The sequence below is a fragment of the Zalophus californianus genome, chromosome 17 (genome assembly GCF_009762305.2).
Source record: "Zalophus californianus isolate mZalCal1 chromosome 17, mZalCal1.pri.v2, whole genome shotgun sequence".
NCBI lineage: Eukaryota > Metazoa > Chordata > Mammalia > Carnivora > Otariidae > Zalophus > Zalophus californianus.
The window spans coordinates 13,286,615-13,303,984 of NC_045611.1; the positions used below are offsets into that span (position 1 = coordinate 13,286,615).

Consider the following 17,370-nt stretch of genomic DNA (forward strand, 5'->3'; position numbering starts at 1 on the left):
CCTCTGTGAAATGTAGATTAATTGAGAGAAAAGGAAACAAAAACCTAAGAGAACCAAAATTATGATGTAGCTTGGAGTTCCCGCTAAAGGTAGACTAGGCCATCCCCAAAATACGACTGTAGGAGTTCTGGATATGCCACCTCAAAATACACTGCTCTCTTTTGAGCTGTGGGCAAATGCCGGAAGAAGCCTTCTCTGAACTTTCCTTGTCTGCCTAAAGAGAGGCATCCAAAGGGAACTCAATCGTCACAAATCCTCACCCTGGGAGTTACATCAACCAGGGAGGATCGACTCCTCACAGGAGAGGAGACTAGAGGGCAACACCTCCCGACACACTTGTTACAAACTATCTACCCTCATTTATTCTTCTGTGGGTCCATTCATCTTCCCTAAAACTCATCTGCTCTCCCCTAAGAGGACTACCTCCCTCCTCTTCTCTGTGAAGATGGAATTTAATTCAAAATTGTAAGCCACCTCAGTTCCTCCTTAGTATCTCCCGTGTACACATGAAAGATACATGTTAATAAATTTGCTTTTTTCTTGTGAATCTTTTATCATAGAGTCTTAGCCAAGAACTCAGAAGGACAGAGAGAAAATTATTTTTCCTCCCTTATACTACTCAAAGGCTATTTCTCTTATCTTCCCAGCAAAGAATCCTCTATTTCTCTAAGCATCCCATGCAGAGGTACTAAGGAAAGAGGACACGCCTCAAAGCCCCAGCCACTTTTACCAATCAACTAGCAGACATGGTGCACTATCAGAGATGATGTTATGTGGGCGCATGGGTGGCTCAGTAGGTTAAGCGTACGACTTTTGATTTTGGCTCAGGTCATGATCTCGGGGTCATGGGATCAAACCCTGCATCAGGCTCCGTGCTGGGTGTGGAGCCTACTTGTGATTCTCTGTCTTCTGCCCCCTCTGCCCTTCCCCCTGCTCTCTTTCTCTCAAAGAAAAAAAAAAGAAGAGAAAAGAAAAGAGAGAAAGAAATGATGGTATGCTGTTATGAATATTTATATAAAAATTGTTCTGCTCAGAGCAGTCACTCTACTTCAGTATATTTTCCCACTGAGCAGCCATTGCCCTGCCTTCTAGGGTCCTTCTAGGAGACAGGATTCCTAACCTCTGGTAGGTAGGCCACACCAGGCCTCACTACACAGAGGTTCCAAAACTCAATTAATTTTCCTCTCCAGCAAACTTTCTCCTCCTCCCACGTTTCCTATTTTGGTAAACGACAGCACTCTCCTCCCGGTTCCAGGACTAGGAATCTTGATGTGACCGTCTGGAATGCTTCCCCCTCCTTGGGGCAGCTGGCCCAAGCCTGCTCGTCCTCAGCATCTCCACTGCTCCCTTTACAAGACGTTACAAGACCTGCTGCTTTTCCACTGTGACTCTCTGACCATTTCTCCCTGAGGGTGAAAACCACCCAACTCCTCTGTTCCTTCAAAATAAAACCCAAATTCCTAATCCAGACGTCAAGGTCAACTATCATGGGCCTCAGCCTGCCTTTTCACTTCTCATTTGCTGTTGACTTCCTTGCTTTCTTGGGCTGCACTGTCGTTGGTCTTCCTCTTTGCCTGTCAACATTCTCCTGCTCCTTCAAAGCTCATTTCCACGAAAGCTTCCCGAGATCATGCCTATTGGAACCCAGCCGTCCCAAAGTTGCCCTCCTGTTACATTATTTCCCTCTGCTCCAAACAAACTCCTGTCCGCTCCCCTTTCACGGGTCACCCTCAAAGGTGTAGGCTGCATCTTATTCATTGTCCTGTTCCCTGTAGTGCCCAGTGCATGCCTGTACTGGGCAGCAGGGAGAGCTGTAGATGCTTGGTGGAGAGAATTCTTCCTCTGGCTTTAAGTTGGCAGCATGTTGTAAGTCAGCCTTCAACTGGGTGTGGGGAGAAAAGCTCAGTGGGGGACACAAGGAAGATGGGTATTAGCAGCAGGGGTGCCGGGCACTTGACCACAGAAAGTCAGGGGAAATAGCTCTTACCAGACTCTTCTCCTTCCTTTATGGACTGCTCTATGGCAGCCCTGATGCAGAGCTCCCGGGCCCGGATCCCCGGGATGTTGTTGCCATCGGAGATGGCTTCCAGCACGATGGAGTCAATGTTCAAGCAGGCTGCATTGTAGTATTTGGCCATGCTGACTGCAGTGGCCGTCTTTCCTGCAAAAAAGGGTCAGGAGGTTGAACTTCCCGGCTCTCAGCGGCTGAGTGTTCTAGACAGAAGAAACTTCTAGAATGGAGACCCCTATAAAGTGATCTCTCCAAGTGCTTTGCCTTTAAGTCTCTAATGTGGCCAGAGGTGGGAGCGGAAAGCAGAGGGAAGACCTGAACCACACGGATTCTGGTTCTCATTCCACCACCAGCACTGTGTGTGTGGTGTGAGGGCAAAACACATCCTCTCTGAATTTTCTCCTCAGTTAAAAGGTGATTCTGTCAGGTGATCTTTAAAAATTTTGTAGCTCTAGGGGCATCTGGGTGGCTCAGTGGGTCAAGCGTCTGCCTTTAGCTCAGGTCATGATCCCGGGGTCCTGGGATTGAGCCCCTTGTCGTCGGGCTCCCGGCTCAGCGGGGAGTCTGCTTCTCCCTCTCCCTCTGACCCTCCCCCTGCTCTTGGGTGCTCTCTCTTTCTGTCTGTCTCTCTCTCAAATAAATAAATAAAATCTTTAAAAAAAATTTTTTTTATAGTTCTACTATCTCTGATTCTAATGGGAAGACTTTTTTGGTTTGAAGAATAAGTTGTGTTGATCTTTTTTTTTTTCTCATTTCAAAATATCTGCTCATTAAAAAGAAAGCAGAAAATACAAATAACAAACAGGAGAAAGGAAAAAAAAGATCCATAATTTGCTCATCCAGAGATATTAGAGTTAGCATATGGCTGCTAAGTATGCATATACAACTAACTTATTTACATTTCTTAGGAAAAAGAAACAGGTTCTGTGGTAGGCTGAACAAGGACCACCCTCCGCCAAAGACATCCACATCCAAATGCCTGCAACATGTGAATATGTTACCTTATGTAGTAAAGTGGCTTTGCAGTTGCAATTAAGTTAAGGATCCTGATTAGGGAAATTATCCTTGGTTATCTGGGTGGGCCCAATATAATCCCAAGGGCCCTTACAGGAGGCATGCAGGAGGGTCAGTCAGAACAGGTGATGTGATGATGAAGCAAAGGAAGAGAGAGTGGAGGATGCTATGATGCTGTTTTTTTTTTTTTTAATATTTTTTTATTTATTTATTTGAGAGAGAGAGAGAGAGAGAGAGAGAAAACACGTGAGCAGGGGGAGGGGTGGAGGGAAAGGGAGAGAATCTCAAGCAGACACCTTCCTGAGTGTGGAGCCCAATGTGAGGATTGATCTCATGACCCTGGGATCTTGACCTGAGCCAAAATTGAGAGTCAGATGCTTAACCAACTGAGCCACCCAGGCACTCCTGTGATGCTGTTTTTGAAGACAGAGGAAGGGGCCCCGAGCCAAAGAATAAAGGCAACATTTCTAGAAGCTACAAAACACAAGGAAATGGATCTTCTCCTACGTGCCTCCAGAAGGAATGCGGCCCTGACACATTTTAGATTTCTCATCTTCAGAAAGAAAGTCAATTTGCATTGTTTCAACCTACTAAGTATGTGGCTATCCGTTACAGTAGCAATAGGAAATTAATTCAGATTGCAAATCCTAAGTATGACATTTTTTCTCACTTAAAATGATGTATCATGAACATCTTTCTATTCATTCGATATACTTCTACGGCACTTTGAAAAAACTGAGGTGATATACATACAGAATTTGCTGTTTTAACCATATTTAAGTGTACAGTTGTATTAGTATATTCACATTGTGGTGTGACCATCACTACCATCGAGCTCCAGCACTTTCTCATCTTCCCACATGGAAACTCTGTACCCATTACACAATAAGCCCCCATCCTTCCCTTTCCCCAGTCCCTGGAGACCACCACTCTACTTTCTGTTTCTATGAGTCTGACTCCTCTAAGTACTTCATATAAGTGGAGTCATACAGCAATTGTCCTTTGGTGATAACCTCACTTAGCATCATGTCTTAGTGTTCATCCATGTTGTAGCAAGTGTCAGGATTTCCCTCCTTTTCGAGGCTGAATAATAGCCCATCAGACCACATTTTGTTTTTCCATTCATCTGTCAATGGACGGTTGGGCTGTTTCTAGCTTTTGGCTATTGTGAGTAATGCTGCTATGAACATGGTTGCATGAAACACTGTTTTTAGTGGCAAAATAACTTATTCTATGAATGTACTAAGGCTTAATTAACCAGTCTTCCATACTGAATGCTTCAATTGCTCCCAATTTTTTATTATGGTAAGCAATGCTGCAGTGGACATTCATGCAGTTAATCTCTGTCTACATTGTTAAATATTTTCCTAAGATAAATCTCTAGAAGTAATATTGCCAGTTCAAAGGGTTTGCACATATTTCCCCCCTCTTTTTAAATTATTTAATGTCTTGGATTTTTCTTTAATATTTTAATGTTTTTAAATTATTGAAAGAATATAAGCTCAAACAGTTCAGAGATGTATTAATTAAAAATAAGGGGTCCCTGCTCTTTTTCTAACCCTGTGCCTCTGACCTTAGCAATTGAACAGTTTGGGGATAGTCCTGTGGTATATAAATTTCTAACAAAAGAGTCTTTTATTGTCTCAAAAATTACATGTGCAAACTTCACCATAAACCCCAAAGGGGCAACCCTTCAGGGTTGTGCATACCGGACAAGGGCGTCCCATGGATGATGATGGCGATGCCTTTCCTGTTCTTGGCCATGCGGCCTTCTGCAGAAATATCAATGCCCAGGTGGCGAGCGATCGCCTTGCTTACTGGGTTGTTCTCTACTTCTCCGACTTCTTCTGTGGAGTGGCTGTCAATGCTCTGTAACTTGTCAGCTGCAAATTAAAAATATATGTGTGCACGTGAGTGCATGTGGACATGCCCGGAATTCACATGGTCCGAGGGAAAAGGGAACAATTTTTCCTTTTCTTGGCGTTGTTTTACAGTGACAAATCATCTGTGGCAAATGTTCTCCCTCCCTCATTTGGCATATAGGAGGGCCTTATTTGGCTAATAATTTGTCCACAGCTACTAGAATTTAAAATATAGATACTCTCTGTTAACTCTATTTTGGGGGAATCAGCCCTGCTGAAAAAATAATACTAGACACTAGCTGAATTTGCAACATGACAGGAGATGGCTGAATAAGTGATGGCGTATTCATACCACAGAATTAACACCCAGTAGGGCTAGAAGGCTTGAGGGTGCATTTCAGGGAGAAAAGTGAAAAGGCGCTGGACAGTCTTCCCACCTCTGCGTGGAGAGAACCGGTACCAAAACATTAAAATGCTTGTTTACTTTGAAACATTATTTTTTCCAGGCTCTCCTTATCTTCCTCTTCATCTGGGTAGGTCTTGGACTCCATCATAGGGAGGTGCCGCTCTTCCAGGTTGGATGTGACTGAGATCCCTCGGCTCAGTGAGGTCCTCTTCGTACTGGCCGAGGTTCCCAGATCTGATGAGGGCCCATCTTCTTCTTCTGCCAGAGAGCCAAGGACCAAAACACATATAGGGAAGAGTTGGGAGGGGGACAAGGGAAGATGGGGACAGAAAACGAAAGAGAGACCAAGTAGAGAATCACTGACCTGCTCACCGTCACCCTGGACTAGCCAACCCCAAGAAATAAGAACAGCAGTTGGCTATTAAGAAGTTTCTCAGCCCAGAGTGTTTCTACATTTTAACATTAAAAAAAAACAACACTAAAATTATACAGTTGCTCCAGGAAATTTAGAAAATTCAGAAGAGCAAGAATTATAAAATTCATCTGCAAAAGAGACAGAAAGACAAAGAGATGGTGACAGGGAAATTGCAGCTGCATTTCCTGATTCCAGTAAGGAGAGCTCCAACTTCTCAGATTGTTCCTTTCTCATTTTTCAAAGCTGAACTTGGGATCATAGTGTATATTCCAATTCGTAGCCTGTTTCGCCCCTTAGCTTGTCGTGAACATTTGTCCATGGCCTTGCTAAGCACATCTACCGTTTTGTCTGCCCAGCACCCTCCCCACGGCTATTATCCTAAAATTCCAAAGGGGGCATTGGGCTGTGATTGCATGAAACGACCCCCTTTACCCTGGGGGGCCAAGACACTGATCCTGGGAGGCGTGGGGCATTGACATTTGAGGCAGAGAGGTTGGAGCTCTCCTGTGACTGACTGGCCTCACTGGCCATGGTGTGGGAAACAGGGGGACAGTCTGCCTATGAGAGCAGAGGGAGCAGAGGCTGGGAGAATCCCTGGGGAAAAGTAGAGTATGCACCTCCCTGGCCCCCTCTGGACCCCTGGGTCCCCATTCTCCGCCACCTTTCAATGGGCCAAATGAAACAGTGAACCTGTAACTGTACTGTTGTAAGGTTGGGGATTAAAGCGACAGTGCCCTTCTCTGAGGTCATGATGCCCTTTGGACCTGGCAGCCCCTGCAGCCGTCTGCCCCAGGCCACCAGGGAGCAAGTTTGAGTTTTAGTGTCTGTCCTCCCACCTCCTTCCTGACCCCGGGGCTCTCAAAGACAAAGCCTTGTTTCATTGATCTGTTTACCACACTTCAGCTCCGTTCTTGGAACATACATAGTGGGTGCTTGTTATAGGCTTAATTGATACCCCTAAAATTCGTAGGTTGAAATCCTAACTCCCTAGTACCTCAGAATGTGACTACATTTGAACATAAAGCCTTTAAAGAGGCAACAGACTTAAAATGAGGTCATATGGGTGTCCTATTCCATCCACACTCAGTATGACTGGTGCTCTTTAAGAAGAGATTTGGACAGACACCCAGAGGGAAGACCATGTCAATACTGGGGGAAGACGGCCATCTACAAGCCAAGGAAGGACGTTCAGAAGAAAACAACCCTGCTGAAACCTTGATCTTAGACATCGGGCCCTCCTGAACTGCGAGAAAATAAACTTCTGTTGGTTAAGTCACCCAGTCTGTGGTCTTTGTGATGGTAGTTCTAAGCATCTGAGCACTGATGGTGCTCAATGAGGCTGACTGGGAGAATGCGGGGAGAGGTGGTCTTTTTCTCTCATCTTCTCCTTTTAGGACAAACTCGTATTCTCTGACTAGCTTCCCTGAGAGGCAAGACAAACCCAAGGGTGGGAGGAAATGAACTCCTTGCAGTTTATTCATTCAGTCTCACAGCACGTATTTATTGGGTACTATGATGGGGAATGTGTGATCGCTGCCTTTATGGGGACTTCTCATTTGGGGGGCAGACAGGTATGAAGAAAACAATTACACACGTGATGACTGTTACACAGAAAAAGAGAGCAAGTAACAACAGGGAGGGCACATTTCCAGGATGAGGGTACGGTAAGCAGGAAGGAGAAGCATGCATCATGCTACAGGTCATCCAGAAGCCTTGATGTTCAAGTGTGCACTCAAGGGAGCCCATGGGTGGAGGATGATGGGGTAACTCAGGGGCACTGGGCCAGAAAGGGGCAAGTTACAAGAGCACAGTCCAGCTTTATGATTGGAGTTTGGCCTTGAGGACCACGGAGGGCCAACCTCTTCCTTGTGTGAACCCCCGCCCCCTATCTCTTTCAGGGTACCAAGTTATACCCTGTGTGATGTGTTACTGCATCACCTGGGCACACACAACCACTGTGGAACATAGTGGTTACCATCACGGACTCTGGAGTCAGAGAGGTCTGGGCTTAAATCCTGATTCTACCCCTTCAAACTGCGGACCTGGCCTCTCAGTACTTCAGTGCTTTAGTTTCTCATCTATATGTGTAAAGCCCTCAGCACAGGGCTTGGCATCTAGCAAGTGTTCTTCTATACCTATATCAGTTGGGTTTTTTAAAAAAAAATTTATTTAAATTCAATCTAATTCATATATCCCGTATTAGTCGTTTCAGAGGTAGAATTCAGTGATTCATCAGTTGCATACAACACCCAGTGCTCATTACTTCAAGTGCCCTCCTTAATGCCCGTCACCCATGGTGTTTAAGTCTTAACTCTCCACTAGACTCTAGTGAGAGAAGAACGTATCCCTGTCTCCGCATCCGTACAGCAGGGATAACAGGCCCATTCTGTGGTGGTTAGAAACAAAATGTGTGAGGCGCCTAGCACAGGTCTGGCACCTGGCATGCGCTCAGGGGCTGGCTGGCCTCCCAGGAGGGGTACCTCAGGGCGCCAGGGCAGGGGCTGAAGCCGGGCTCTCGGCACTGAGCTCTCACCGTTTTCCTGGACCAGACTCTCCAGATACTTTGCCTTCATCTGCTCCTCTTTTGACCGCTTCATCTCCTTGAAGTACTTGTACAGCTCTGGGGGCAGCTTTTCCCCAGGAAGGCGGGGAGGCAGCAGCAGGGTGTTGTAGGGATCATAGCCCTTCAATGTTCTCAAGACCTGCAAGAGGAGGACGGCCCCTGCTGTTGGCTGCCTGGAAGCTTCCTCCTGACAGCCCTCAGAGGGTCTGCTGACCACCTCGTAAGACCTTGACGCTTGCCTGAGGCTGGGGTGTCGACGATGGGCCTTTGGAGAGGTGTAAAAAGTCAGGCTGGGCCATGGATCTGGGGATATAGGATCTTGATTTTTGCCCCATTTGAGCCTGGGCATTTCACATGTGGAAGAGAATTTTCCTCTTGTTTTACAAATAACATATACCGTTTTCCTTTTGTTTTGTTTTTCTGTTTGTTCGGTTTTTGTTTTTCCATTGACAAAAGTACCATTATCCACTTTGAGTGACACGTTCTTGAAAAATCCTGTGGTGAGCAATGTTACACAAGGAAGGTGGTTGTCTCATAGAGGATCTAGGGAAAAACTGGTAAAATGGTATTAAGTATGCATGTGCATGAATGTGTGGGGGAGCTTTGGGGCGGTAGGGAGGGAATGTTTTAGGGTTGTCAGATGAAATATGGGATGAGCAGTTTAATCTGAATTTCAGATAAACAATGAATAATTTTTTTAGTATAAAAATGTCCATATAAAATATGTCCTATGTTTTTTATCTGAAATTCAAATTTAACTGTGTAACTTGTTTTTCTTTCTACTAAATCTAGTAACCCTAGTGTGGATGTATATTTATAAGACATAGTATAATAAAGTTCTAGAAAGCAATAGCTTCCTATACTGCCTAATTTATGTGAAAAATCTGTTTTGTTGAGTAACCTTTCTTTCTCCAGGATCAGTATTTTTAGTTGTGTGAAAAGCACTGTTAAGAAGTTCCTTCTAAAATTTATATGGAAGAACGAAGAGCTAAGAATAGTTGAAACACCTGAAATTAATATAATCATGTATGTTAATTTTACTTGAATATAGAAAGTGGTAAAAAAAAAAAAAAGAGTTGGGATGCCTGGCTGGCTCAGTGGGTTAAGTATTTGTCTTCGACTCAGGTCATGACCTCAGGGCCCTGGGATCAAGCCCCGCATCGGGCTCCCTGCTCAGCAGGGAGTCTGCTTCTCCCTCTCTCTCTCTCTGCCCCTCCCTCTGCTCCGGCTGTCTCTCTCTCTCTCTCTGAAATAAATAAATAAAATCTTATTTAAAAAAAGTGTTAAAACATTAATGAAGAAGAATAAAGAGAGAGGATTGCCCCACTAGATATTAGGACTTTTGAAGCTGGAGTAACAGACAGCATGGGATTGATATTGGGATAGACTAACTGATCAGTGAGATGATACGGAAAAGAGCATTTAGAATGGACCCATTCATATATGGAGCTTTGATACAGAACAGAGCTGGCATGGCAGGTCAGTGCGGAAAGGAAGGAAAATTCCAAAGACTGGGTGATGCAGATACACAAAGGCCTGGCCAACTTGCTTCAACTGGGGCAATTCTGAAGAGCCAGCCCAGCTCCAGGGCTTCCTGTGGGGTCTGCTGAGGTCTTTGCTATAATCCCATCACAGTTTATCTCTTTGCCCAGGTCTGCTTGCCTTATTATTTCCTAGTGTTGCTTCTGAGAGTGTTCCCTATGAAACCTGCATGCACAACTCAGAGTCTTAGATTCTGCTTTCCATTGAACCTGGCCCACAGCAGAGGGTGTGGTGCCAACATAAGCCATTGAACAATTCATGAATACCTAATGAAAAGACTCCCTTCCAGAGGGACAAATTCCCATTCTGGGAAAAACTTCTAGATGCAGAATCTACATTGGGCAGAGAATAAACACTAGATGTAAGGAAGACAGAAGACTCAAAGACTGAGTTGGGAGAAGGTTCGGAGGAAGCAGAAGCTAAGCCATTCCTAAATTCCTGGCCCACAGACCACATGAGATAGCAAATGTTTATTGTTTTCAGTTGCTAAGCTTGGGGGCATTTGTTTTGCAGCCACAGATAACTACTTAATATGTAATAGAAAACTAAGCATCAGACTTCATGAACAGCATAGGAGAAAACGATGGAGCAATGCATTTAAGATAGCCAAGCGCAAACGTGAGTGAAAGATACTGTATCCAACCAAACCTATCTTCAAGCATAAAAGCCACAGATAAATAGTTACCAACATGCGTGTACTCAGGGAATAGTGTTCCCCTGAGCCCTTCCTAAGGAATGAACTACAGACCACATAGTGGTGACCGGAGAAGCTTCATCACAAGGATTGGTGTTGAACATCGAATACATGTAAGTATAGAACTAAAATTAAGTGATAGAAATTAGGTTCTGACATCCTAATATTGTAAGCTCTGACATGACAGATACTAAACAAGAAGCAAAACATGGAGGGAGTGCACCTGAGATGTTTACCTAGCAAGCATTAATTGAAGAGAATATTATTTTACATTAGAGGGTGGTGAGAAGAGAGAAAAAGAGATTAGTAGCTAATTTCATAATTGCTCACAGTAGGGAACTAAGAGGCAGTCTCTAAAAAGTAGAGTACTAAGGGTATTAGATAAAGGGGTAGTTTATACAGCTCATCCTCAAGGTAGCAGAGCAGGGTAGAGATAGTAAAAATGGACCCGGATAGATCAGTGGAACAGAACAGAGATCCCACAAATAGACCCAAATGAGTATAGTCAACTGACCTTTGACAAAGGAGCAAATGCAATACAATGAGAAAAGATAGTTTTTCTAACAAACAATGCCAGACCTGGACATCCAGATGCAAGAAACCCAAATCTAGATGGATCTGACACCTTTCACAAAGCTTAAAATGGATTATAGGGCTAAATGAAAAACACACAGCTATAAAACTCCTAGAAGGTGCCATAAGAGAAAATCCAGATGACCTTTGGTGTGATGATGACTTTTTATTTTATTTATTTATTTTTAAAGATTTTATTTATTTGACAGAGAGAGACATAACAAGAGCGGGAACACAAGCAGGGGAAGTGGGAGAGGGAGAAGCAGGCTTCCCATGGAGCAGGGAGCCTGATGCGGGGCTCAATCCCAGGACCCCGGGATCATGACCTGAGCCAAAGGCAGACGCTTAATGACTGAGCCACCCAGGCACCCTGATGATGACTTTTTATATACACACCAGAGGCACAGTCCATGAAAATAATAATTGATAAGCTGGACTTCATTAAAATTAAAAACCTTGGCTCTGCAAAAGGCAATGTCAAGAGAATGAAAAGACAAGTTACAGAATGGAAGAAAATATTTGCAAAAGGTGCATGTGATAAACTTCTGTTATTCAAAATGTGTAAAGAACTTTTAAAACACAGCAATGAGGAAACAAACTACCTGATTAAAAAATGGGTCAAAGACCTTAACAGACGCCTCACCAAAGAAGATGTACAGATGGCAAATAAGCATATAAACAGATGCTCCACATCATAGGTCATCAGGGAAATGCAAGTCAAAACAAAATATGACTACATACCTATTAGAATGGCCCAAATCCAAAACACTGACAACATCAAATGCTGATGAGAATGAGGAGCAACAGGAACTTTCACTCATTGCTGGTGGGAATGCAAAATGGTCAACCACTTTGGAAGATAGTCTGGCAGTTTCTTATAAAACTAAACATACTCTTACCACATGATCCAGCAATTGTGCTACTTGGTACTTGTCCAAAGGAGATAAAAATTTATGTCCCACAAAAATCTGCGCATGGATATTTATGGCAGCTTTATTTATAATTGCCATAACTTAGAAACAACCAAGTTGTCCTGCAGTAGGTGAGTGGATAAATAAACTGCTATCTCCAGACAATGGAATATTATTTAGTATTAAAAAGAAATGAGCTATCAAGCCATGAAGGAAACTTAAGTGTATATTACTAAATGAAAGAAGCCAATCTAAAAAGGTATACTGTATGATTGCAATTATATGACATTCTAGAAAAGGCACATTATGCAGATAGTAAAAAGATCAATGGTTGCCCGGGGTTGGGAAGAGGGAGGGATGAATAGGAGAACACAGAGGATTTTTAGGGCAGTGAAAATGTTCTGTATGATACTGTAATGGGTGGATGCATGTCATTATACATTTGTCCAAACCCACGGAATGTACAACACCAAGAGTGAACTCTAATGTAAACTGTGGATTTTGGATGATTATGATGTATCAGTGTAGGTTCATCAATTGTGACAAATGTACCACGCTAGTAGGTGATGTTGATAATAGAGGAAGGTATGCATGAGTGGGGGCCAGGTTATACAGGAAATCTCTGTAACTTCCCCTCAATTTTGCTGTGAACCTAAAACTGCTCTAAAAAAAGAAAGTAAAAAAAAAAAAAAAAAAGTACATGGAGGAACAATTGGAAAATAAGTAGCCCAGGACAAACAGAAAAAAAAAAGGTGGCAGATTTAAGCCCTAACATAATTTTATTAAATGTAAATGGTCTAAATACACCAATTAAAGACAGAGACTACCAGAGTGTATTTTTTTTAAAAGACCCAATTACATGCAGTTGACAAGAAACTTACTTCAAATATAACGACAGCTGCATATGTTCATTACTGTTTGAATTTTAACCATGAGCATCTATCAGTTTTTCAATTAGTTGTTTAAAATGTATAATGAGATCACAAAGAAGCAACAAATTCTGCTCAGAGCAAGGGAAGGACATCAGGAAAGGCTACAAAGTGATCTTCAAGTTGACAAGGAAGGGTTTAAGGGGAAGAAGGGACAAAGGTCGGGAGGAAGTTGTCCACACTGAGGGAAGAGCACCTGTACATGGCAGGGCCCAGCAGGGGAAGGAAAATGGAATTTGGTTTTGGCCTCTGCTCACCTTCCCTTCTAAGAGATACTGCTGGTCAAATTCTAAGGAGTAAAACTCAATAGGAAAGCTGCAGGGATTCTTCACCACCACCTCAGCCTCGTCTCCCGGTGCATATGGCAGCAGCGGTCCCAGCTCCAGAACCGAAGGACTAAATTCCAAGCGTGGCTCTAAACCTTGCCCCTGTGCCAGCAGCGTAAGCTTCTGAGCACTCTGGGCAATCTGGAACACCAGGGTTTGGCTGTAGAATTTCTGCAAGACATGAGAACACAACAAGCATCTTAACTTTGTTTTTTTTGTCACGTGCGATGTAAAGCTGAAAACCACTGTGGGGACAAAACTGATGCTATGGAGATTAAGAGAGAAAACTTTTTATGTAAAATTGCATGAGAACAATTTATATTACTGTATTAATACTGGGTATCCATCATGCCAGGCACTGTACCAAGGGCTTCATCACTCATAGAAGGCCCTTCGGATGCCACACTCATATCCTTCAGACCCTCCAGTGCACTCAGATGGGCCACTATCTGCACCTCTGGACTCTCATTTCATGGGCCCTGCTGCCTATGGGCAGGGCAGGGCAGGGCAGAAGTGCTGGGATTAACATCTTCTGGGAGCAATCCTCAACAAATGACTCAGGAACTACCACATAAATACCTCAGGTCCCTTGCTCCTGGGAAGGGATAATTCTGAAATGTGCATTTTGTCTATTTCCTCAGAGTTTCCCAGTAGGATTATGTTCCAGTCTCCAAGGCAGCTGGCTCATTCGCACACCCTATTAGCAGCCTTCCTTCCCCCCACCACCTTCTACTTCTCCACCAGTGTTCCCTACACTTCCCAATTAATCTGCTTGCACTTGAATCCTTGTTTCCAAGTCGGTTTCTTATAGAATCTGAATTAACATATTTCTATTATTTGAAGATACAGTCAAGCAGTGGGTCAGGGATGGTCAGCTGGAGCATTTAGTTTATCAGATATAATTACAGTCTGAATACCAATTGATAGGGATACCAATTATCCTAATCTGGTTTTACTGGGGAACCTATTAAAAATGTGGATTCACAGGCCCCATCCCTAGAGATTCTGACTTGATAGGGACAGGGTAAGGCTGGGAAATCTGCATTTTTAACCACATGCTCAGGTCATTCTCATATAGTTAGGCTCATGGCTTAGGTTTGGAGGCCATGATTGGTTTCATGATCTGAAGAGCTCCGAAGTATTTTAGCTCAAGAAGGAAAATCAGATGGATAGAATGTGGATGGACATACATACGCACCCAGAAAATACTGTTGGAGACAGTAAGAGAATGAATTATTGGCTAAAAGGGTTTTCTTTTTCTTTTTCTTTTTTTTTTAAAGATTTTATTTATTTATTTATTTTGACAGAGAAAGAGAGACAGCGAGAGAGGGAACACAAGCAGGGGGAGTGGGAGAGGAAGAAGCAGGCCCCCCGCTGAGCAGGGAGCTGGACACGGGGTTCGATCCCAGGACCCTGGGATCATGACCTGAGCCGAAGGCAGACACTTAATGACTGAGCCACCCAGGCGCCCCTAAAAGGGTTTTCTATATGGCTATGGACTTAGCACCTTTTGATCCAAACTTCTATCTTTTAATTCCTTTTTATGGAAATATTTCTAAGACATTTTATTCATTTCCTTGTTTTCTAACAGAGTATTCTGAACATCTATTATAACATCAGTGATTTCTCCTATGCTGCTGATGCTGAAGGAGATAGAGATGTGGACTGTGTGGGTTGCAAGGCTAACCAATTCCTTATGTATCACCAATAAATTGCTCTCCCAGTTGATGGAAACATTTTATTAACTTTGACCAGTTCCAACTCAACATTTATAGAACTACCTGAACAATTTTTTTTTTTTTTTTTACTTATTTACTGATATGTCCCTCATTTAGTCAAGTATCAAAAATCTTGGCAACCCTGACGATAAACCCCCTAACAGTCTTAAGACTCTAAGAATGACAAACATATTAATTCTCTTTTCTTTTCAAAGAAAGGGTTGGGGAGATTTTGATAATGAAAGAAACAGGTTTTATTTTAGAATCAGATATGAAGTCATTCGCTTTTCTTCTTTCTCACTATAGACTCTTCAGCATTCTTCAAAGCATTTCCATTACCAGGAAAATGGGCATTAACTGTAAGTATTCTATAAAACCCACACTGATTTTTTTTTCTTTTAAAAGAAGAAAGGAGAGAAAGCCATCTCCCTAAAGCCTTAGGCTTTGAGCACAAGTCTTTACAGTGTAACCTCTTGAGATCCTTCCTCTCTGGCTGTAGGATTTTATTTTTACTGTGTTCTTTGCTAGGAGTAGCTTTGTGAAAATGGCATTCAAAAAGAAATGTCTGTGAGGTCCAGGGAGTACATCTACCAGGAAGTACTTATTATTATCCCAACTACTGATGACAACAGTAAATAGTTATTGAGATACTTACTACATATAGAGCAGTTTGCTGTGCTTTTTATTCACATTAATTCATTTAATCTTCAAAATAACCCTAGGAAGTAGGTATGGCCGGTTGATACTTTCTTAGCTGAAACCCTAAGAGCCAGATGCTTTCAAATTCATATTTTTAAAAAGGTAAATGTAGTGCACAGACCCTCTGTTACATAATATCCTCAGCGGGGGCTGGTGCAGATCCCCTAAAACCAAACACTAATATTTCTGCAGTTGCAATGTTTGACTCTGCAAACTAAGTGGAATAAATAAAGGTTAAGTAGTCTCCTGTCAGTTCAGGTGAGGTTTTTCCACCAAATGAATTTGGGTCTGAAACTTATGAAAATTTCCCCCCCGGTTTCTATGGAGCTTACTGGATTTTAGAATTGCAATAGGGGATTTTTGACACGTGATATTATTTTTCATTTTATCTATGAGCAGACTGAGGTTTAGAGGCTAAGTAATTTACTCAAAGCCATGCAGCCTCCAAGTACAGAAGCAGAAGTCCTCTCACCCAGGTCTGCCAATAAAAGTCAATGTGCTAGATAGATCTGATTCTGGAGCTGGTGCTCTTAACTACCAGGTCACACAGCTCCTACATGAAACAAGCACTTGATGTCCTTACCACAATAGCGAGGCCAAGGTCCCTCAGAAATTCCCTGGACACCTGCCTCATCAAGTATGGCCTTTGAGGAAAGCTCAGAGACCCAGAGAGTCTGAATGGAGCCACATTTCTTTAAAGCTTACCTCTTCTTTAGGCATGAATTTAACTTGCACGTTGGACCTCTCCCCAGGATCCAAGACCCCAGACATGGGCTGGATCTCAAAGATGCGTGTCTTTGGCTTTAATTCAGCATGTAGTTTCCGTCTTAAGTATTTAGGCATGTGTTTCTCCAGCTGTTTAATAGATATTAGACAATGAGATAATCTACTATGGAAAACGCATTTATTCCATCCTCCACTCACTCGGCCTACATTTACTGAGTCTCTCCCGGGTGTCAGGGAATGTGTAGATACCAGGGCTATAGAAATGAGTAAGACATTCACCAGACAGTGTGGCCTGGTAAGTCCCTGAATGAGGGGCTAAGGGCCTGGATTATATTTCAGAAGCAACGGTTGTCACCGCAGGTCTTGAACAGAAGACTGAAATAATGAAAAAAAGCAAAGGCTTAGAATGACAAATCTGGCTGAAATGGAGTTGGAAGAAGGGGACCGATGGGTCACAACTCGTTTACCTTGTTAACTGGCTTATGGCTGTGGACGAACCATTCACAAGGGACTTGGAGAGGATTAGAAAGCTGAACAGTTTCCACGAGGCACTGTCCACACTGAATTGTGGCAAACTCCACTCTTCCACAAGACAGTGTCATAGTGGGAATGGTCACCTTGGCTTGGAGACAGATGTGAATTGTTGGCCCTCCAACCACCTAGAACAGGCATAAAGTTGCTGTTACTACGTGGCATGTGGTTAGGGGAAGACTCATGGCTCTGAAATGGTAACTGGATCATTTTAGGGGTAACTGACGAACAGAGCTGGTAGTTGGGGATGATCAGCTGGGCCCAGCATTGCATCTTACCTTGATGGGCAAAATGATCTCTTTGTTTCCAACAGGAAGACTGGCCCCTTGTGGGTCAAATTTCACTTCAAATGTTTCCGTCTCACAGTAAGGCAGATTCTTTACACGATCTAACTCAGTACTGAAGCCTGGACCAATATAAACAAAATTTCTTTGTGGGAAAGAGAAATGG

General features: G+C 43.1%; 1 protein-coding gene across 2 annotated transcripts in view; it reads right to left on the reverse strand.

Moving 5' to 3' along the window:
* The window catches only part of HYDIN (HYDIN axonemal central pair apparatus protein), a 342,401-nt gene that overhangs the window by 102,090 nt on the left and 222,941 nt on the right, over positions 1–17,370 (reverse strand). For both annotated transcript variants that reach the window (XM_027618048.1, XM_027618049.1), the window contains exons 33-40: positions 17,199–17,326; positions 16,857–17,048; positions 16,369–16,518; positions 13,178–13,417; positions 8,242–8,410; positions 5,372–5,551; positions 4,735–4,908; positions 1,988–2,161 (exon numbers count right to left, since the gene is read on the reverse strand). In XM_027618048.1, coding sequence (XP_027473849.1) covers positions 1,988–2,161; positions 4,735–4,908; positions 5,372–5,551; positions 8,242–8,410; positions 13,178–13,417; positions 16,369–16,518; positions 16,857–17,048; positions 17,199–17,326 — 1,407 coding nt within the window. The remainder of the gene's footprint in view (positions 1–1,987; positions 2,162–4,734; positions 4,909–5,371; positions 5,552–8,241; positions 8,411–13,177; positions 13,418–16,368; positions 16,519–16,856; positions 17,049–17,198; positions 17,327–17,370) is intronic.